A 24,396-nucleotide genomic window follows, 5' to 3' on the forward strand; every position below is an offset into this window, starting at 1 on the left:
TCCGATACTATGTACAGAGTAATCCATAAAGTAATAGCATTTTATGTATCTAAGTAGCAGAAAAAAAAACTATGGATTCAACCACATGTTTTTATCACCTTTACGATAATCTATAGATCAGTATCTTCCTCAGAAGTTTCTACCCTACAGTACTGCTGAAATGTATGGTGCAGTGATTCTTACGAATGCTTTTGAATCACTAAATATTTGAAATTCTGGGTCAAATTCTATTAACTAAATTAAAACAGAGGCAAACACAATTGAAACCACTGGGCAATAACAATGACACAGTGTTTTTATTTCCATAAGAGAGCAGTCTAGAAAATAAATGTTTCTGCAGTATATGCAATCTACATACTGTGGTACAGGAATATCTGAAGTCCAACATGCAATATCTTGCCTGTCAAGGTTAGAAGTCCAAGTTTTGTCCCTAACAATTTTACATATTTTAAAATTTCCTTCTGGGGTTTGTGTGTTTGGGTTGTATTTAAAAGCCTGTAGAACAGAATGGACCATGTAAAAGGTGTATTTATATGTGTATCTGTCTACGAAGATATAATTCCAGGTCCTACATCCATGTCATTCTAAAGAACTATAAATATTGTGTCTCTTGCCACCAGTAACTGCTGTTACTCCTCAATACTTTTCAAACTATGAGGAAAATGCCTTCTATAATGCAAAGGATAGAAATGTCACAATATTGTTTTCTATGAACTTGTATGAATCTTGGAAAAATTCTACAACTAAAGTTGAGACTCCATGGAATTTTAATCAATTACAGCTCTGTTTTGGAAGAATATGAGTTCAAAAATGTAACTAGTTGCTCAGATTGTCTTTCAATAGTTTTCGGTTCTTTTTGTTGGCTTGTTCCAGAATAAGCCAGTCATAACTATAAAGTTGGTTCAACTGACACTAGACACTGCATAAACTGGATAAAAGATCTGATGTTTTGAATTCTGACACCTAAATTCACAAGAGAAGGCAAATTTTCTCAACTTGATGATAATCAAGAACAGGGTTGAGGGTTTTTGTTCATTCTCTCTGGTATTTTACTACTGGTGTGTTTAGTGTTGTTGTGTGACTGGTTTCCCTTTATCACAGATAGTGGTTTTGGTGATGTGTTTAATTCAGTTTCAGTTCCTACATCTATTTCTCATCATTCACAAACCACTCCAAAACCCTACCAGGCAAAAACATCACTGAAGACTTACCTTCCTACGTCAGATCCTTTAGATGCAAATACATCAGGGTGTCTGATGAAGATTTTGGGAATGGCTGAGAGTTCCTGGCCAATAACATGCTGTGTATAATCATCTTGCCAAGTAAAACCTGAGAAATAAAGAAACAAGCAAACAAACAAAAAGCAAAATTACTATTTAATGAGCTGAAAGTTTGGCAAAAAAAAAAAAAAAAAGAAAAGAAAAAAAAGAAAGAAGCAGCTTTGTTCAATTGGAACCCAAGAGTGAACTACAGATTCTTCTCTTCTGTGTGAAATTTTGTCAATCAAACTCAAGACAAGAGATGATGTGAGGAGATTTCGAAAGACTTTACTCTTAGCAGAATTTTAGCTAGTTACAAACTAACTTTAACAGATAAAAAAGAGTTAGTTTGGACAGCTACAGAAAAGTTATCTCCCTAACTGGTATCTTCTTCCTCATTCACAGCAGACTCTTTGTTTTCTCCATGAAAGCTACATTTTTAGAACATTAAGGAGATAGTACTGCAGTGAACAGAAGTATCTTAAGTTTTAGTATAACAGGTGTGAAGGTCAATTTATAGTCTCTTTATACTTAAATGTTGTGACAAAGTACTTTACAGCAAAGGGGAAGTGCAACTATGAAGGCAAATTTGAGTGATTATTCATTAATCACATGCACTGACAATCTCATGGTAATTATACTTGAAATAATGACACAACTCCAAATATAATGGTTGCCTGATTCGTAGATTTTTAGATGTTATGGTAACACTTTATTTCACAGAACTTGCCCATGCAATTATCTGTAATTATCTAATAACTAAAACCCACATAATTGAAGAAAATTTCTGCTTTTACGCCATGTGCGGTAAAACACCACAAACCCCTCAAATGAATATCAATAAGAGTTCCAGATACAGTTATCCTGCTAATATCTTCCTGTAAGAAACCACCTAAAAAAAAAGTCTTTGCTGCTGTCAGATGGGAGGAGATGTATCTGTTTTTCAGAATCAGCCTAAGAAGGTTCAGTCCCTACTTCATACATGTTTTATAGTTCATCATCATTTGCAGTTAACATCAGATTTGTTGTAACAGGCAATCTCTTAGGATGCAGCTAAAACAATACCAGTCTCAGAACCTGTCCATCCCACTTCTAGGATGGCCTCATTAAAAAAAAGACTGTATTCTTAAAATTTTTCCACCATATTGATGTGGAGTTCATTGTCTGTTTATTTAAGCCCCAAATTAAAAAAAGACAGGTAAATACAGGGTTTGTCCATTCTCACAAAGCAGATAGTTCTGAACACGCAGAAGTAACATTAACTTATGTATAAAATTTTCAGCTTCAGGCGAAGATAGTCAAAGAAATTTGGTATATGTTTAGTCAGGCCTAGGAAATATCCAAACAGTCTGGGATTTAGACAAGTTTTAGAAAATAAAGTCCCCATTCAGGCAAGATTTAGGTGAACTGCATCCCAAGATGCATTTTGTTTATTGAAAATAATAAACAATCCAGAACCAAGGTAAGTATGCACGAAGAATTTAACAAACAAAAATAGCTCTCTGATACCTCTCTAACACTCCACTTTTGCTTGCTTTCTTCTCTTTTTCTTAAATAAAAATGTTGCTCAGGTTTATTGAGGAAACACTTCACCTGAAATCATGTTAGATGTTAATGGCTACAGTAAATGACTCCAGACCCAGGGGGAAAGAATCTTTCTCTCATCTGTTTTTAGTTCTGATTCATCCTTTTCAAATGCAAATCTCACCTTTTCAAAAGTGTCGTGTAAGTAGATGGATTCAAATACTTGCACAAATCTCAATCTAAGGCTGCTTGGAGCCTGTTCTTAAGTGAATACACGAATACGAGTCACCAAGCACCTATGATTGCATTGGCACGCTGTTATTACAATCATTTTTAGATGAAAGTTTTTATATATGTATGTATGTTCAAATTTACTTCTCTGTTGCCTAACACTATATATTCCTGTTCAGTTTATAAATTTATGGAGAAAAAAAACCCTAAGAAAACACTGAAATCTAGAAGAATGTGCAACAAAAAGAATTCAGCTAAAATACGTACAAATTCACTAGAATAGCCATAAAACTCCTAATTTATGAACTGTGTGTCCAAAATCACTACAGTTTCCCTTTGTAACTCTTAAGTCGATACTAGTCCTACTGAAAGCTGAAGAATATACAACAAATAACATAAACTGTGAAGAAAAATACATAGAATTTACACTCAAATTAGCACAAGCAGAGTTCATCTGCAGCAGCTGAATAGACAGGAAATTCATCTCTCTCAATCCTGAGCAATATACATGGCTGCAGACAGAGGAGTCAATAGTCAGTTATGCTTTTATGCATCCACAAAGCAATGTTTTTGTTAAAAGAGCATAAGAAACCACTGCAATCCTAGTTCTCACTGGTCATAATGGTGTATCTTTTGTTAACTTGCAATATATTTTCTGTCTCCTGCAGCACATTTACTCTTAATGCATTTCAAACCAGTACACGTATACTATCCTTTAATATTGCAAAGGAACGTAACTGGGGCATTAAAGGTGAGTAAACAGATTAAAAAACCCACAGAATATTTGTTATAGAGCTTAAGAACTAGAGTTAAGAGAATATGCCCTCTTAATTATATCTCCTAGCACTTCAAACTCATTGAGTTAGAACAAGTCATAAATGAAAAATGAAAATTTTAACTAACACAAAAGTCCTCTTGTCAATAAGTAAATATTTCTGTTTTACACAACTATCCAGGGAACTGCAACATAACTAAAGTTAACCTTATGCCAACCACTTTCCAGCATTGTTTCAGTCTCAAAAAAATCTCTCCCACACACTGAGCTCGATAAAACCCATTCAAGAGCCATAATGCCATGCTGACAGCTGCAATCAAAATTAAGACTGAGAAGGAGCATATGACACTGCATGGCGACTTCCTGTTCTTTTTGTCTCTGCCGTCACCCCGAGTGCCAGCTCCTGCCTCACCACCCAATTATTACAATTTATCTCCACTGGCTGAACAGGATCACAGCAGTGCTCTTATACACATATTACTTCCATGTCACTAACAGAGAACGGTATGGGAGGATGCCCAATCCTGATTAACCACTCTCCCTGCTGCAGGTCTGCCCAGGACATGCATCTCCCAACCGTGAATTCCCACAGATGGACAATGCCAAGGAAAAAAGGAGTATGGTAGACACTGGAGTGATGCAAATACAATGACAAAAGCAGCAGCAGATCCAAAACCGCTCTCAGCTGAAGAGCATTGATAGCCGTGAGACCCCATGAAAAATAGCCATTGGTACAAAATTTCCCCATGAAGCAGCACTTTTCACTGCTGTCAGAGTCCAAGGCTTAACTATTTTTTAATTTTAATTGAGACCCCATAACTAAAGGTAGTATGTGAAGTGTAATGTTAGTGCAGAGAGAGTAAAGATAAGACATTAATACCTTTAGTAAACCCAACTTGCACATCAAAACCAATCGAGATGCTCCAGATACAACATCACCTTACCATATCATCACTTGATATCTCCCTGGATCTTTCCTCCCCACAGCACAATTTAGTATTATCTTTACCCACAACTACAAAAGTAATAAAGAACTTAATATTGTCTAGGTTCCCATTAGGCTTAACACTTAGCAAAGACTATGGCACCAGAAAACAAAACAAAAGCAAGCAGTGTAAGTAGTGAGGAAAATTGGTATCACAAATTCACACTGGTGAAGACAGTATTAACTTCTGTCTCCAAAATGAACGTCAAAATTGTTTTCACATTCATCATTCAATTTCACTCTGAACTTGCTTAATTGACTTTGCTGCTATGATAATTATGCAGAATTACTGAAAAATAATAGCAATTCAAATATGTATTTCCTTCTCTTGGCTGTTCAATATTTCTAAATAATGGCATTCTTTCCTGTGGTTTTGACTCTGGTTTTCATCTTAGAGAAACCTGACGCCTCTCCAAATTTACCTGAACACATCTTTAATTCATGTGAATTATATTAGCAAGTGTTGAAAACATTTGACTGCTACTTCTCCTTCTCATCTTATTCTAGTTCAGAACTACTCATACAAATAATCTGCACCCATTCTGAGGACCTAAGAAAGAAAAGCAACATATTTTTAACTTTGCAAAGGAGTTCCAGTGTAAGTCAGTAGAGTCCAATTTAAGTCCTTAAAGAAACAACAGTTCTCACCACCCAAAGATTTGGCTGGGCTAATCTTCCTGCTTGTACTCCTGGACTTTCTTCTGACCTGTCTGGTTGTGGCTGTGCAGGGTTCTGTAGACAAGTGCAGCAAAAGCTGTCTGACTGGATTATGCTGTGAGACTCTTAGAGCTCTTGCACCAATCCAAATCCAAAATTATAAGTTCTGCATCCATATATTAGCAACAAAATAATTTTTACATACCAAGTCCATTCAAAGTGATAGGTATTATATATTGGCAGAAATCTTTATACTAAAACTTGATCCCTGTTTATCATCTGAACATTCATATAAAGTCCAAAATATCTGAAGTATTCAGACTTGAAACCAGAACATGTTACTATTTTTGAGTTGTAACCTTATTTTTTTCCCCAGTTTTTGATAATGGTATCTGTTTTGTCCCTACACAGTAACTGATAAAATAGTTTTTTTCTCTAAGCTACCTTCAACTGCTACTTCATTTCAGCCAGGAAACTCTCAGTTGTAGAGCTCAGAGACTTTCATTGCCCATGCCATGTGTTGCAAATTGTTAATGCCTACTTTAGCTGTCAGAATGTCTGCAGAATTGGGAATGATTGGCTTTCTTCCCTATTTTCACAACAGTCAGGTCAATGTATAGACATGCCTTTCTGCAGGCTGCCTTTTCACATTCTCCAGAGGAGCTGCACTCATGCTCATCCCAAACCTTCATTTTCAGAGCTCAAGGACATACCCAATAATGTTCACATAATTCAGTACTGGCTAAGTCAAAATTGCAGCTTTAATGCTGAGGTTGCTGTGTAAGAAAGTTAATTCTTTGAATTGCTATGTTTTCTCCTTAAGAACACAGCCAAATGATAACATCTTGACATTTCCTCTTACAATAAATTGGAACTTCTTTCAATAGCAATTTTGCAATACAACTCACAATGTCAAGTTAAAGACATATATAAATATATATATATATATAAATAGTAATAGAGATGTTAAATCCACCTCTTAAACCATAACTTTTTAATTCACCTGTATCTTTAGCTTAGAATATTAATTTGTTTTGAAAATTATGACTAAAGAGAGTTTCTGCAAAATTGGATACAAAATCTGCCAAGACAGTCTTGTGCTACACTTCCACAAAACCTTATTCCAATTACATTTGTTTGCTCTGGTCAAATACTGTATAGACTTCCAGAAGAAAAGAAAATCGAACACAGATCGGTTTTGAATTAAAGACTGGGAGTTATATGCTGTCATCATCCCTCTTGCTCAGTTCATTTCAGAAGGAGCTGTGGTCATCTTCTCTTGGAAGTCCCTCAGGAGCTTTTCCACTGCATTCCCCAGCACTGTTGCTGAGTATCAGACTTGCACCATTGAGTTTGTTGCCCTCTGTTGGGACTTCTGGTGAGGTCTTTATAATATGCAAGAATTTCAGTTGCTGCATGCAGCAGCAATTCACTTATATTCAAAGGCAAAGAGCTTCCAATTGAATGAATACATGAAAAGGCTGCCTAAGGATTACGGTTTTGAATTTTCATATATTGTCTTATTATACATAAAAGTGATAATCTCCACAGAATTAAATTACTAGCATGATCTTCTTACAGCCCAGATTTTAATTTACCCTAAGTAACTCTCCCAAAAGGTGGAGGGAAGGCTTTACTCTTCAGTTTTTTTTGAATTTCTATTATTTGAAAAAGCCAAATGAGTGCTTCATTTGCCAAGGAGATTATAAAATGCTCTCACAGGACTCAGTCTGCAATGTTTCCTTACCTTTATTTCAGCTCTCATAGACAGCTACAAATAATTGGCTTATACAAGAAAAAGTTTCTAAACGTTACATAAGATTTTTCAGTCACTGGATCTGATAGTAATAAAATAATAATATGATAATGCAAAATATGCCAGCTAACTTCCAACCAGAATAGGTTACTTTCCAAAGACTTGAACGAAAGTAATATATGAGAGTTCTCAAATCCTTGAGATAAATCCCATACTATTCACTATGTCATATAATCCTTTTCACAAATTGATGACCCTCAACCTGAAAGCAGATTATTCCATTCACAGAAATGCTTTTTAAGAAGGAAGGTATGCAAAACAGGGCTTCTTGCACAGTTACAACCTTATATAAATATTGAACCTTTATTTAACTTATGTTCAGTTACATTTTTAACTTGAATGGCTCTCTGCAATGTGTAGGCTGACATATTTATTTAAAAACCCCTATAAATCTGATACACTGTGAGTAAATGTGCACCTTCTATTACTCCATTTCCTTCTGACTCTGGACTGTGCACAGACATTTCATCAATCCTGTCAGACCAAGGAGTTCTCATGAACATGAGGAAATATTCCCATGCACTCAAAATAGTGATACTAAAATAAAGATGAGTCTGTGTTGCTTGTTTCACTGAGCTTTGAACTCACCTATGTTAACTGACAATCAGATCAAAGTGCTTGTGACTATTCCAGATTTAACTCAAAAAGCCTGACGTTAGTTCCACACAGATCTCTAGTACATTAATTCTCTTCAATCTTTTTAGAACTAGAAATGGAGATCTTTCATTTTCTGCCAAAATATCTTTCGTGTTCCCTTCTCCTTCTTTTTCTATCTTATTAATTTTCAAGACGTCTTACACCACTCTAAACTTTCATGAATTCATCTCATGATGCTGAATATCTTTAGTATACAGAAACTGTTTGAAATGCTAGACTGTACAATTCTAATCATGGAAATATTGTCCAAATAGTGGTTAACAAGGCATATAAAATCAGCAGGTTTTCCCTCTCATTTTATCCATTTCATGTCATGCTAACTGTAGGACTACACTTGTATTGCCCAAAAAAATGTAGTTCCTGGGAAAGAACTTCTGAAGTGTCTTCTGTTTGAGAATTAAAACATCGCCTGTAACAAGATGGAATTGGTCAGAAATGTCTCATCACTTAAATAAGTATAGAAAATTAAGTGGATATACAAGTTACACATATTCTAGCAAATTCATCTCAGATCGACAGCTCTTCATGTATTTTTAAATGGCTACTAGCAGAATTGTTCTTTCAGTGGTTCTCACCTCCATTTTATGTAACTGCTGAATTCTCATTGATGTTTGTGAGAAATCAATTTTCAGCTGTCAGAGGAGTGCTTTCAATTGCACATGCAAAATCAGTATACAGCAGCACCAGACTGGATAGTACAGTACAGGCTGCAGAAGCAAATGTTTCTCTACATTTGGTTCTGAACGTTTAATCTTTAAGATCCTTCTACAGACCACTTTATCAGCAGTATGGAGGGAACGTCAGAACGAGTCAGAGCAAAGGCTTGAGCAGGATATTCCCCGTGTATCACACAGGGAGAGTTGACATTTCTCTAGCAAGGGCCTTGGGTCTCCTGCTCACCATGCTCTGTCTTGCATTAAGATCAGTGCAAATTAAAGCAAAAAAAAAAGAATTAAAAAAAAAAAATAATAATAGGCAGAAACTCCATACAGAGTTTGTGTGGAATCCTATCCTTCTCCTTCCACTTTAGGACACTCCTCTTGGACTATAAATTCCTCCAGGAAGAGGCCATATATTGAATCCATTTGTACAGTCTCTTTCTACAGCAATAACAACATTAACAGTAGTTGTTATTGTTGCTATGATTATTAATAAAAGCATAGCAGTAGCAGAAGTTAGGGTTCTCTTAGAAACCCCATAAAGATCTTGGGGCTGAAAGATGGGAGTTTTCCAGGGATGTACATTAGCCAAAGCAGTTTGCCTGAAGCACAGATGAACAATCTGCAGGTTACACCGCTGCCCCCAAAACCTGATTAGGGCTCCTTAGACTTCATTTTGAATTCACCTTGAATACAGAAAATAGACATTGAGAATTCGTGCAGTCCTGGAAGGTAATATAGCATTTTCAGCTGGAGAGGTATTTGAACTATGTTTTTTTTTCCCCTCTTCTCTCATGCACATAAACTTTTTGGGTTTTAACCTTCCAACAACTGCGACCGAGAATGCAATGTATGACAGATAATTTCTTCATTTAAGCATTTTCAGTCTTTGCATCTCAGGTTGTTGATTTACAAGTCAATTACAATTAACAAATTACTATACCACTTGTCAGCTAAAGTACAGTGTCCAGAGGTAAAAGTGAGATTATTTGATGTTTTTTAGCCAACAATGAAAAGGCTTTAGTGAGAGAAGCTCTGATTGACATGGCTTCCTCCCTGGTGTTCAAGTTCCCTCCCTTGTTTGATGGAATTAATACCTCAGTGAGTTTTAATAACATTTTTGGACAATTGACATAATGCTGATTCACAGATTCACATTAATGCTTTGTCAGCTGCACACACTCTGATTTCTAGTTTTTTCTAGCTCCTTTACTGCCTTCTGGGGTTGATGACTCTGAGTACTTAAAATATGCCATGCTATGATCTGTGACTCAGTTTTACCACAATGTGTCACAATGCTACTGACATTTTGGAGGGACTTTTTCTTTTAAATCTCTGAAATACTTCTTGAGGAAGATTGTCAATGAATTAAAATATTTACACTGGAAGAGCTGGAACAATCAGACGTGAACGCAAAGTCTCTTTGCGAGCATAGCTCCAGCTGATGTCCATTCATAACACATCATTCAAAAAGCACTATCTATTTTTGCTTGTGGCCAGCAAGATATGTTAGGTTTAAATGTCATTTTCTGAAAACTCTGACATTAACAAAATGCCTCAAAGCATGTCATGTTGACACAACACTGAAATAAGACACATAGAGGGAATATAAAATTCCTATCATTCTTGGGAGCAACTTTACCTTTGCATGTTCTATGCTAAAATCTGAACATTCTGATGTAGCTCCACTAACTTCATGCTATTAAGGTCTAACATTAACTGCACAGGACTGCTGTACCTACTGTGCTCAATATGAATGAGAGAACTTTCTCTGGGCAGACTGTGGTTTGAGATGTAGCCGACACCTGCAGGCTAAGCCACAGGGGAGCGAGCATCAGGAGGCAGGAACAAAAACACATTTGCCTTCTTTTAAACCTGCCCTTCCACTAACACAAACTCTGTGATTCACTTCTCTATCTGCAACATACATATAGTAACACACAATTTCAGAGGTTAAAGTTGTACTGCACTTTGTGAGGCATTCAAACATTACAGAACTAAGATGTCATAAACTAGAAATAGTGAGAAAAAGAGAGTACACCAGAAGGTACTGCAATGTGTCATTAACTAAGTGTAAGATACTTGGGTTTTTTCTTAACTTCAGTGCATTTCTACTATTTAAAGACTAGCAACTAATATCAAGGAAGTGAATGTATTTTCAAAATTACCATTCATTCCAGAAATTTGTCCATCAGCAGTTTTGAATAGTACACAGAGCTACAAACCTCCTTTAGAGCAAAAATACTGAAGTGAAACAGCAAAAATGTCAGTGTCTCAAAAACACTCGTGGTGTGGCTTGCATTTTTCTCTTAGTGCTGCTACAGAAGATATTTCTTCGGATCAGTGGCTGCCAGCTTTAATAAATAACAATATATTTCTAGATAATCAACTGTTATCCATTACCCTACTTTTGATATGGTGGAACATCCATGTGCCTTATTTTCCACTTCCTCAGGAAGTATCCTGGTTAAATGTCACATGCATTTTTCTCTCATGTTAAGAAAATAAAACCTGTATATTAATTCTTTTTAGGAGAGGCATAAAAGTAATGAAAAGGCAGCACTGATTATTCCATTTGTCTATAAACTACTCCAATAGACACATAAATAATACAGGAAAACATAGTGCAGCCTTAATTATCAGCAGTGTTACCGCTCTGTTTATAATAGTTATGATAGATGAAACCTGCAGCAATCAGTTTACTCTGGGAGTAGTTTAAGCTAATTCACAACAAAAGACATAAAGTTAAAAAGCCATAATATCACATGCATTTTTAATGGATATTATTTAATGTAAGATCCCTGTTTCACTGACCAGAATTCTGCTCCTTAGTAATGAAATTATGAGGAAATGTCCCTGTAAATGTGTCCCAGAGAAAATGTGTCCAAGAGCTCCATATACTCCCTCCTTAGCTATGCCGAAAATCAAAAGGAAAACACAACAAAAATGTCTGTTTCTCACTCCAAAACGCTTGTAGTTCAGTTCCCCAGATCCGTATCTCAGCAAGGCAACCTACCTGGAAAAGTGCCCAAAAGGCACAAGTCTCAGCAAGAGCAACAAGTGAATAAAATGTCCTGCTTCATCCATTTACACGCTACAAGTCTGGCCTTTATCTGGTATGCCCTATTCACAGTACCTCACAAAGTGTTAGTACTTTCAAACAAAATTTTAAAATCTCTCTCTTTTTTAGAGAAACAATAATTTTATTTTACACTTTAGGACTATTTGTTGCAAGCAGTAAACTAGAGCCTAGGATTAGCTTGTTTACTGTAAGTAAAACGGAAACATGGGGCAATGTAAATTCAATGATTTAATGTTAATTTCCTATTCCAACTCACCATTTACTTCTATGCCTATATGTATGATAAACTACATTTACAGATAGAGATCTTACTTTACTTACATTATACAACTGGATTGGGTTTGCATGGCAAGGTTTTTGTAGTGAAGGGGGCTACAGACATGGCTTTTGTGAGAAGCTGACAAAAGCTTCCCCCGTTTGACAGTCAATGCCAGACAGCTCCATGATGAACCCATGCAGGCCAAGGCCGAGCCCATCAGTGAGGGTGGTAATGCTTCTGTGATAATATATTTGAGAAGGTGAAAGAGGAGCAAACTGCAGCAGATGGGAGTGAGAATGTGAGAACACCTCTGCAGATATCCAGGTCAGCGAAGGAAGAGGGGCAGAGGTGCTCCATGCACCAGAGCAGAGGTTCCCCTGCTGCCCATGGTGCAGCCCATGGTGAGGCCCTGCCCCTGCAGCCATGGAGGCCACAGGGGAGCAGAGATCCACCTGCAGCCTGGGGAGGAATCCATGCTGGAGCAGGGAGATGCCTGAAGGAGGCTGTGAACCCCATGAGAAGTCCATGGGAGAGCAGTTCCTGGTAGGACCTGTGAACCCACAGACAGAGAAGAGCTCATGCCAGATTAGGTTTACTGTCAGGACTTGTGACCCCATGGGGGACCCACACTGGAGCAGTCTGTTCCTAAACGACTGCACCCCACGGAAGACATCCACACAGGAGCAGTTTGTGAAGGACAACAGCCTGTGAGAAGAATCCACATTGGAGATATTTGTGGAGGACTGTGTCCCGCAAGAGGGACTTCACACTGTAGCAGTGGGAAGTGAAAGGAATCCAGGAGAGGAAGCAGTGGTAGAGACCATCTGTGATGAATTGATTATAACCCTTATTCCCCATGCCACTGAGGTGAGGTGGGGGAGGAGACAGAGACCTGGGAAGAAGGGAGGGTGTGGGGAGATGTCTTAAGGTTTGTTTTTCATTTCTTATTACCCTTATTTGTTTTTATCATTAATAAATCAAAGTATCTTCCCCCAAGATTAGTCTGTTTTACCTGTGACCGTAACTGGTGAATGATTCTGTCCTTATCTCGACTCGTAAACCTTTCATTATATTTTCTCTCCCCTGTTCCTTTTAGGAGGGGGAGTGATAGAGTTGCTTGGTGAAGAAGACTATCTCAACACACAAGATGTGAGCTGTCTGCACATCAAGGCTGCAAGGTGTGCTGCGGTCACCGGGCATCCCTGCTGCTTTTCCCACATGTTCAAATGCAACCCGTGATTCCCCCAGCAGATTCTTTTGTCAGGTCATTCTGTGTGGATAAAAATGATACAAAAACCTCTTTCTCTCTGTCAGTATGGACAAAGTTTAGCTAGATAACTCCTCAAAACAAGTTTTCTCCCAATTCTTTGTGTAGCCTTTTATGGTGTGGGGCTTCACGGTATATGCTTGGATGAACAGGTGCAACAAAAAGCTCATAAATGAGAACTCACGTCACTATCGCACTGATAGAGCTCAAACAGACCCTTTTTTCCTACTCCTCCCATGTTACCCATCCTTGCACTGCTAACAGGAATAGGAAGGCCGGAGTAGCTTTATTATTACTCCTGTTATCATTCACATAAATGCCATGTAACACAAATCTGGTAATCCAAATGAGGATCCTAATGGCTCTAAATCTTATTTACTTTGGGGTAAGTTGTTCAAATGCCACCTGAGCAATACAAAGCACTTTTGCTAAAATAAAAATTGGACTCATGAAAAAACAGCTTCAGTTATCCCTAGTTATTACATCAAATAGCCTCAAGTACACAGCCTAGATACATCCATTCTTCTATTATTCTTTGCATTATTTTTGTTAGCGATGGCAAGTTTCCCTGACATAGTTTTGACAATTCCACAATTAATTTGTCATTTCATTGTGTCCTTAATAACACTATGTAGGCAACAGATGTCAAGTCCTTCCAAGTGGAATGAAGCAGAAGTGAACTCACATCCCTAATAAATTGTTTATTGAATATTTATTTTTACTTGGATGACAAAGTGCTAGTGAATCCACTGGTGGTAAAGCCCATGCTTACATGCTACAGCACAACATTTATTGAAGCAGCTATTCTTGCCAAATCTATATTGCATTTATAAATCTTCCAAACAAGCCCTGGTAAATGTCACTTCTTCTTAAATGCTCGGCAGAATCGATGACAAGTGATGCTGCCTTTGCCCTTGAAGAATTCACGTGTTTGGATCTGACTCCAAATTCTAAAAACGTGTTCAGAAACACACGCAGTGTAAACACACATGAAATGTAGCAGAAGCACTGAGGAAAGAAAGGAGAAGTTACTCTAAATGTAAAAGTTAAATACATACAGGAAAGCTCATCTACTGTTTTTCCAGACTTTCCTTGTATGAATATGCTGCTACAGGGCCCATTAACTTACTTCCACTCTGCATTGGAATATTTTACAGACGACTTCCATAAGCTACCAAAGGCAATGAGTTACTTCTTACACGTTTTTAGTATTGCATCATGCACTTTTTGAAAGAAAAATCAATGTAAAATAAAGTAAAAATACAGAGTTATGATTCCTAATTCTAACAAAATTTAAAAACTATTCTGGCATAACATCAGGTCATATCACTGTATATTTATTTGAGTTTCCTATGTAAGTATCCTTCATTTACTGAACAATGATTCTGAATTTTTATTGTATTTTTAAGTTCAAAGAGAAACCAAATACAAAAACTGAGCAGCATAGCAAACAATTTTGTATCTCCTCTAACTTCGTGAATGCTGCCAGTGGATTGTACCCTGTAGAACAATCTGCTCAGTGTCAGTGAGATGACCATCTCCAAAAAACGGAGGTGACCTGCTAAGCAGCACAGCACAGATTCACTGCCATGCCTGACATGGCACAATCCAAATGCTTTTCCTAGGAAAGCACTGTGATGTTATAATCTTCCACCTGGTTTTCTAACAACCATTGATTAAAAGAATGTGGAGTAGACTATTCAGGATTCTGAATTATACAGCAACTACTAGTCTTCAAGACCATGTCAATTGGCAACTACTATTCTTCAAGACCATGTCAATAACATGTTTCTATGGCAGAGTTACAGCCATGTTATCTTTTTGCCCACGGTGGATGTCTCTGAGTTAGGGGAACTTCCTTGATGAGAAATGTTGTCTGCACAGAGCAAGGAAAGAGACCAAATAAAGACAATCCATGGAAATCCAGCAATGGAGAGTCTGTCTCCATTAGAGTTAGACTCCCCACAGTACGTTATACTCTCCTCAGCCACAGAATGTTAGGTATGCAGCTGCCCTTGCTCACTGCTTTTATAAGGATCACCTTTTCAGGGGAGTAACTGGACATGTGGTTCTCCTGACTCAACCCACCTCTATCTTCAGCTCATCTTCCTCACTAACTAGACCCAGCATTTTTTTTCTTTTTAGCAAAACCCACATTTGTTTCATTCTTAAATGGTGATAAGTATGTTAATTAAACTGAGAGTAATTGTCAGAGCTTGTAATAAAAATGCCATTTTAATGGTAGATGAAATCTTAGACGATTATTCATTGATAAAATACAAGGTAATATAGAAAAAAACAGATATTTAAATCAAAACCTCCTTATTGCTAGAAGTACTCATCACAGTAAAAATAAAATAAATTAACGTTAGTCTCCATCTGTTGATAGCTGCCAGGCTGCTAATTGCCTCAAAATAGAAAACTGTCTTCGAAATGGGACTAGTTCAAAAGCAAACAAAAAACTACAGCCTAGACCGTGATGATGAGTAAAAAAAATGACTTTTCAAGCACACATCCAGGAAAATGAAGGACAAAAAGATTATGAGATACTCTGTTATTTTTTATTTCTGAGTTCAACAAAGCACATTCAACAAAAAAAACCAAAATAAACAAACAAAAAAGAAAATTAAAAAAAGCAGTTCTAATCTCTTCCCATTCTTTTTATCAATATTTGATAGACATGCAGGTAGGATGAGTATCTCAAGTCAGCAATTTTACTCTGTTTAGTAACAACCCCAGGGACAGCATGTTGTAATTGGTATGATGAGGTTTATTGTGCTCCATGAGACTTTAGAAAATGTGATTATTACATTACTGCATTGTTTTATTCTAAATAAAAGATAAACCCATTGCTTTTACAATTCAGATTTGGGCTTGATGACTACATGCAGTGATTTGTAAAGCTTATAAAATACTTAAGCACTTAGCACTTCTTTTTCTCTAATTCCTGCATGCTTTATTAAAGAGAATGGTAGGGGTTGGAAGAGACCTTTATAGATCATCCAGTCCAACCCCCCTGCCAAAGCAAGTCCACCTAGATCAGGTCACACAGGAATGCATCCAGGCAGGTTTTGAAGACCTCCAGAGAAGGGGACTCCACAACCACCCTGGGCAACCTTAACACAACAATAGGGACTGCAATGAAATCTAAATAAGATACAATTTCCTATTATGTGAGAATGCCTTTAGCCATCTCATGTTCTTCACTCTTCTCCCTGTATCTCCCTACAAAATGTTTAGGATTGTATGACAGAGATGAAGTATGACAGGCTCCTAATCCACAAAACATTTGAAAAAAACATATTTTTTGCACAGGCAATCCCACATTCATCTGCTGCTTGATTTAGAGATTCCATCTGGACAGTTGGCCGTCACTCACTACAATTCCAACTATCTTGAAACATAGCACAGAGGCTTTGGGCAGACTCTGATTCAGATACCAGGTAATGGAAGAAGAGGTTGTCATGATAATCATTTCCATTTTCAGATATATCAGTCAAATAAACAGTAGTTTTATTTTCATTATTCCAAAAATACAAATGTAGAAAACCACTTGAAATTTGAAATTATCATCATAGGAAATGTGTTGTACCCTGAATTTCTAGATGTAGCTTGAAATAGACCTGACTGGTCTAATTGATTTATTTTTCCTCTATCCCTTCTCCATCTAGAAACAGATCTAATTAAGAAGGTTATTAAAAAAAAAAAAAAAAAAAAAGTGTGTACTGAAGAGAAAAGGCAAGTATTTCTAGAAACATCAGTATTTCATTAGGGAGTTCTCCGAACATCACTGCTCTCAGTATTACACCAAAAAAATAGAACTGCAGTTGCCTTCTCTTCCTCTTTCTGTTACTACACTGTTAATTCCAACTGCGAAGCCACTGACCCTTGAAATTATTTTCACATGCCTGGAAAACACATGTGGCTTTTCCTTACCTTTATCTTTCTAGAATTATTCTTTCAAAATTCTGTGTGCCCCCTGGAAAATATTAATTCACATAGGATTCTGTTAACAAATATCAAAACTTAGCCTTCGTTTTAGCCTTAAGAGACTTAAATCTCTAATGAGGGAATTCAGAGTTCAGCTTGCATTATTCCTCACTAGTAACATAAAAACGGGTTCAGCATATGTAACACTGGTGCAGCTTAAGCACAGCAAGATACACCCTGAACTTTCAAATCCCTGCTTCTTATTTGTACAAGCCAGGCTATGAAAACAGACACTTCTAATGAATTGACGAAGAAATCCCTAGTAGAAGTAGCAACGACAGACTTAGAGCCATAATTTTTAAAGCAACTGCAAAATTGTGCTTTCATCAGGAAAGGAACAAAAGCTTTGTTAGTTTTGAAGCTTACATTTATATTCAGCATAATAATTCAGAGTATCATTGCCTGCTACTATTAGGAGACAGAGGTCAAATATGGCAAGTAAAAAAAAAATTACATTCACAAGCTATACAAAGGAGAAAATAGGCTCAAATTGTATGAAGTGCAGTGACATTATTTAAATGTCTTTGTTAATCAGGGTCCTGACATAAGCGATGGTGCTGAGAAGAATTTGCTCTTCAGACTCTTCTCAGCATGGGTCAAATCTGCTTAATATTCCAAACGCTCAGTCTAGCTGAACCACGTTACCCCTTTATGATCTCTCATCTATTTTTTTTTCTCCTTTGAATTCAAGATGCACTGGTATTTTCAGTTTTCATCAGTGCTAAAGGGCAGGGAAGCTATAGTATAAACAGTGAAGTTCCTTTCAAGCCTTGTTTATAATGATTTATACATTATACAGCTGTTAGACCTCCAGAAAATTTTGCAGAAAGTCAGACCACAAAAAAAATAAAGTAGTAGTTTGGCAATGTTTACTTCCAACCTTATTTATTTTCTCCTGTTGCTCAATGAGAGACAAAAAACAGGACTATCTGCTGATTCATACATGAGAAAATAAGAGCTATCTAATTACCACCCCATATAGCCACAACAGTGTGAAGCCCATGCAAAGCAAAGAATGATGATGAAGCCCCTAGAGCTTTTAAAGTACAGATGTCACTGCCTACTTCTCGCACTAACATCCCATATGAAGTGAAGGATGTTTCAGATGGTCAGTTTTCACTCATTCACGGATAAATGAAAGATAAATAAACAGACCAAGGTCATGCAGGTTGTGAATCTTAGCCAGTACACTGGTCTCCTCATTCTCCAGTGATGTTTCTGGATAGCAAAAAAGGGTTCCTTAAAACACAAGGTAGCTCTGGCCCTCCTGTTGGCATCATGCTGTAAAAGATGTGCTCTCAATCACAATTTCAAGAGCTTGCATTCCTCTATGGTTCCTTCTTCCCAGAGCACTCACATGAGTGCCATCCACAAGCCTAATCCCTGCCAGCTGCTTTGCCATCACCCAGAGTCACTACCTGAGGGGTCTGGAGGCTATTTTCGTTTCCCTGCCAAAATAATCAATTCATAGAAGACTTTTTCACAAGTCATTTTCAAACAAGACATACAGCATAACGAGAGGACATGAAAGAGCACCTAGCCAGTTTATTTTTATTTATTTGAAATATTATGGGATTGCCCAAAAGCCTTGATCAGAGCTTAGTTATGCTCAGAGTGGTTCCACCCTGTCTGCAGGAGTGCAAAGCAGGAAGGTAGATGAGGTTGCTCTAGACAAGATGAGATCCAGCCCATTTGAGGACAACTGTATTTGCAGTGAGGATTTATGAAAGGCACACTGTTATAAAGACTAGCTTCGCTGTTGTTGAACATTTTGATAGCCAAATATAACTGAAAGCTTTGAGAAGCTGCAAATGACACAAATCAGACTGTCTGATACAATTCCCTTTCAGATACTCAGAATTCAATCCTAACTACTCCACCAAATGTCATAACCTGTATTTACATTTACTATTTTGGGTTTCTTGTAATTACAGATAGAAGAGTCAAAACTATCAAATTCAGCTTTGACACAAATTTGTGACATACAAACCAGTGTATGTCACCAGGGTTTTCATTCATAGTTTTGAAATAGGGTGGCATTAGGTAGTCACTCTTCCTATCAGGTAGCTAGGGTTACAATACAGAATATTTTCCACATTTTCAATGGATTTAATATACATTTCATTATATGTTATCTAAAGCTCTGATTCCTCTGTATTCACTCTACTTAGACATACAATCTCAGTGAGAGCTTAAGGGATATAATGAGAGCCTTGCAAGTTAGGAGGAGACCAAAATTGTTGAAAGGGCTGAAAGTGTTTTTATACTTTCTTCCACGATCAGCACAGGCAGCAACAACCAGGTGCTGTAGCTGAGACACTTCTGGAAAAGGAGTTGCACGACACAGTGTATATACAACATGGTATAAATGCAGTCTCTCAGTGGAGATGGGCTATTTCTGCTTTATTTATTAAAAAGGCCCTCGGAAAAACAAAGTGAAATAATAAAGAATAGATCACAAGCATTAATATAACATAACAAGATAAAGGATTTTGGAAATGAAAGAGGGAAAAGAAGGTTTAAATATATTTCTTTCTCTCCTTCTTACACTTTTCTTCACGGTGTTTTTCTCTTTTTCAGGACCAGCTTCAGAAGGAGAGCATTTATGGATTAAAAGAGAACTCTTCCCTTCAGAGAACCAGTTTCACCAAATGTAATGTTGACAGGCACTGTACAGCTACGGTGTGTATTTGGGAAGACATAATAAATACGAACTGAAAAGGTCACATCTCACACAGGCACCTTTGACGACTCATGCAGACTCTCTATCAAAATGCAGCTCAGGAGTAGATACAGTAACACAATCCTTCCCTCCAGCATTCACAGTAACTAGGGTTTCAAAACCACTTCAGTTTCCTATTAAAAATCTCCATTCAGGAATGAACCTTGCTTTGATTTAACACGTTCCCAGAAAGGCAGTTGTGCTCCTGTATTGTATGTGACAGTCAAGTGTGACATGGAATTATTTCTTCTTCTTAATGATAACTAAATCTGTTTACGATGACACCTCATTCATGCCCACACCCTACTGCCAGTATGAATTTAATTAGCTCAAACTGTAGAAAAAAACAGTCAATAACTTTAATACTTTTATATAAAACATCACACATGACTTCTCTTCTTTTTCATGGATAGCTATTGGGATTGAACGGGTTAATTTGTTTCCTAAGACAGAAGACCTTAGATAAGCTTGGTGGTTATGTAGGCATGTCTGGATTGCTAGGAGTTTAAACTATCAGTTTGCAAATGGAGCTATTTCAGATCCCAGGTGATCCAAAGAATAGGTTCTCTTCATGCACTAAACGATGCAGGGATTATGTAGAAAAAAATAGTATGCGATCCTATAATCAGACACTGCACTGTAACACACAAGCACAAAGATGCTGAATTGAGGCAGTGAAGGAAATGCCAGAATTGCATTTGTCTGCCTCCTGAATGTTTGATTTTCAGTCCTCAGAAGGGTTGTTTTTATTATTATTTTTATTAATCATAACTATTGTGCACAACACACACAGAGAGAACATGATACAGTACTGGGTAATAATAAGAACTCTTATGTGCAGTTCCTGCTTGTTAATTGTCCTGGTATTTTTCTTACTTGGACACGGATATTCCAGTGGTTAATGATATTATATCTTCTGTATAACAGTTCACTCATGCATATGACCATTTGATTGCCTCACATACACTGTTTAACCTAATTATCATAACCACTGATGTCCCAAGAATTTTTTGTGGCTTCAAGATCTGCACTGTTGAAAACAGGCATAACTCTCTGAGCAATTTCTGAGCTTGGTCACAATACAGTGAACCTGTGCCACTTCACTATGTCAGATGCATCACAGATAAACACTACTGAGCTGGTTTCACAACGTTCTGTGCCTTACGGTATTGTTTGTATTAAAGCAAAGGCTAAAACACCCATGGAATAAGAAGGGCAGGAGCTTTGGGGGAAGGGGAATTGTTTTTGTGTTTTTTCCTAATAGTTCACACAAGCATGAGAAACACCACAAACTACACACTAAGGGGAAAAAAAACGCAGGCTTGAGTTTACTCAACAATGAAAGTAATCAGAATCTGTCACACAGTACATAAAATATGTTCAAACACATGCTTGATTTTAATTTATTGGTGCTACAGCTCCCACTGAATTAAACTGGAGTTCAGGGTGCTAAGCACCCCTGTAAATCAGAAGCTTCATGCACGTGCAATTGCAGTCCCGGGTTGCCTGTTTAACAGGAAATCACTTTTATCATCACAGCCAGTCGAGGAGAGAAGCCCATGACCAGAATGCTATTTTTATCTACTGAATCTGTGACTCTGTGTAAACTAATCTACAGGAAATAAATATGTAAAGGTGGCATCAATTACTACAGTTTCAATTAAGGTACTGAATGGCAGGAGATGCCATGCGTAGCAGAAATGACTAATTTGAAAAGGGAATAAAGTACATTTTTCAGATAAAGCTGAAGTAATTTTTTATTTTTAAAGAGTTTAGGCAGGATATTTATTCTGTTTTCAACAAAGGAGATGACAGTATCCTCTCACGATAAAAATCTTCTCACTTCCTTTTCTAGACAAAGGTAGAGACAGAAGGCTGGTTTTCATATTCAAGACCCTCAATTATTAGTTTTGCTACCTTCCCAGCTCGTGCCAAAAATCTCAGTTTTCATTTTTTCTCAATGATAAAAGTAAAAATCCTGAATGTAAGACCCTGAACTGAGGAACAACCTAGAGACTAAATACTCAAGCGTGTATGCACATGTGCATTTACATCAGTAGAAATAAGTAACACATATTATCACACTAAAACATCTTCATAATTGCCTCTATGATATATGATTGTTGATTTATGCATGAAGCATACTGATAAAGAATCTGATTTGTAATGTTTTGGACTAGTTCACGGGTTTGGGGAAAAAAAAAAAACAACAATAAAATGAATTTGCAGAAATTTCACAGGAATTGATCTTTTCACCAAATACAGTGAAATTGCTCCATGTGCTACATGAACTCCTTCTAACCCACCTCCTAAAATTACCATAAAAATGTTTGGGAATGGCAGGGTAATCCCTGCAAATAAGTAATGGAAGTGATACTGTTGATAATAACATGATACTCTACATTTATACCGTGCTTGCCACTCCCAAGGATGCTATGGCATCTGAACCTCCTGCATAAGGAGTACAAGTCACACAAATAGGGTGAAGGCCAGGCTCTCAAACAGCATCCCTGACACTGACTGGTCCAGAATAGGAGATTGTTTCTCTCCAGAAGCCACATGAAATTTTCCACTCATACAAAAAAGAAATCTTCCTGATCTCTCAAGATATTAAAGAGAGGCCCACATTTAACTGAACATAGCTCAAACTCCTCTCATGCCCGATTCTTTTCCCTGCCCGTATTTCCCCGCTTTAACTTTTATTTCCCTCCAGTCAACTGCAAACATACATATGAAGATTTGATTTTTGGGAAGCACCTTCATCTCAATTCCCTTCAGCTGAATCTTCAAACGCTCAGCCTCTCTGACTATCAGGCCATAAATATAAGAGAAGGAAATATCTGTACCCTGCAACCTCTCCCCTTCTCTCTTTGTGACAGTGCAGCTCACAGCTTCCCCAGGGACTGATTTATCCACAAGACTGGCATTTTAAATTCAACAATATGCAATTCATTTCCACAGTCCTCAAAGATAACAAATACTCAGTTTTAAACTATTGAATCATTCATTGAACTTAGGATGCTTGAAAACTATCATTTTTATGGAAAATAACACATTGTTATTGCAAGTAATACAAAATAAAAGAGAACCCCTGGACATGCCACAAAGAAGATATCTTCATCTGCAAATGAGTGTGTTTAATTAATGATGTCTAATTGTAACACATTGCTTACAGAACTAACACATATCTATCTGCTAACACCACTTTTAAAAGTTATTTCAGCTACAAATGATTCTTGACTTTTGTTTAATAATAGTTCTACTCAGTTCAGACTTCCCAGAGGCAGTAGGAAGTGATGACAGGCTTTGGCTGCTCAAGTATTTGCACAGAGCATTTTCTAGTTGCCACCTAGACTCACGCAAAGGTTCATGTCCAGACCTGCTGACTCTGATGTGGTATAGGGACACCTGAACACTGCACGTTAAGAAAACCTTTCTATTAAATTGGCAGTCCAAGTTACACTAATTCCATCTTGGTTCAGTATCTTGCAGTTGTTGCAGTAACCGTTGTCTGGATGAAGCTGTAGCGTTGGGTGTACACTGGAGCACTAGCCCCATTGCAAAAACACAGACGTCTTTCCTAGACAATATAAGCCTTTCAAAACAGTCCTAAGTAGTTAAATCCAAAGGCCATCTCCTACTTACGAGAACAGTTAAGCTCCAACAAGGTGGAGTAAGCTGCTCATTCTTGTTCATTTATAATATTGCTTGTACACAAAACAATAAAGTATCATATTTACCAATGCTAGTGAATGCTAGTCTGGTAGTTTGACTGATTACTGTGAGATTCAACATTTGAGTCTGCATCTTCTCAAAATTTAGTGGTGATAATATTCTGTCACACAGAATAATCCTTTGCACTGCCTTCTCCATTTATTTACCAAATTAAGCGACAGTGATACTGCACTGAGGGTTGCCTTATTCAAGCTGGGAAAAATTAGTATCTTGACTATCATTTTTCATGAAGTATTACTCTTTGATTAAGGTTGCTTCTTTTGTTTTTTGTTAATTTGTTTCTACTTTCCCATTTGAATTTATATGGATTCAGCTTCCAGCCTACTTCAGCCTAAGGTTGTCTTCCTCTGGTAGATTATAGAGGTAACCAATATTTTCAACACATTAGGCCCTTCTCCACTGTAAACAAATCATTTCTCTTTGATAAAAGCAGAATAGATGGAGCTCTAAGTTTCCCACTATAAGGCATTCTCTCAAAATTACTTTTCTGGCCCATTTCTTTACCTTCTTCAATTTGCCAAGATAATTTAAACAAATGCAGACACAAAACCAAACAAAGTATTCCAGTAGCTGCCTGACTAATGCAATATATAGGGAGAAGATCACTTCCCTGCCCCCGAGTCACTATTCTAATCTGTATATCCACAATCCACACTAGCCCTCTTTACCCCAGCTCTCATACAAAGCCCCAGTGATCTGTTTGTCTGGTATTACCCTAACATCTTTCTCTAGTAAAAGCCCTTAACAGAACAGATATCTTCATTGCAACCTCAAGCCA

General features: G+C 37.2%; 1 protein-coding gene across 1 annotated transcript in view; it reads right to left on the bottom strand.

The window, feature by feature from the left end:
* Positions 1-24,396, bottom strand: part of PTPRN2 (protein tyrosine phosphatase receptor type N2) — a 656,903-nt gene that overhangs the window by 422,930 nt on the left and 209,577 nt on the right. Inside the window, exon 4 of the mRNA XM_061996660.1 lies at positions 1,212-1,329. Coding sequence (XP_061852644.1) covers positions 1,212-1,329 — 118 coding nt within the window. The remainder of the gene's footprint in view (positions 1-1,211; positions 1,330-24,396) is intronic.

Source organism: Colius striatus, chromosome 5, assembly GCF_028858725.1.
Source record: "Colius striatus isolate bColStr4 chromosome 5, bColStr4.1.hap1, whole genome shotgun sequence".
NCBI lineage: Eukaryota > Metazoa > Chordata > Aves > Coliiformes > Coliidae > Colius > Colius striatus.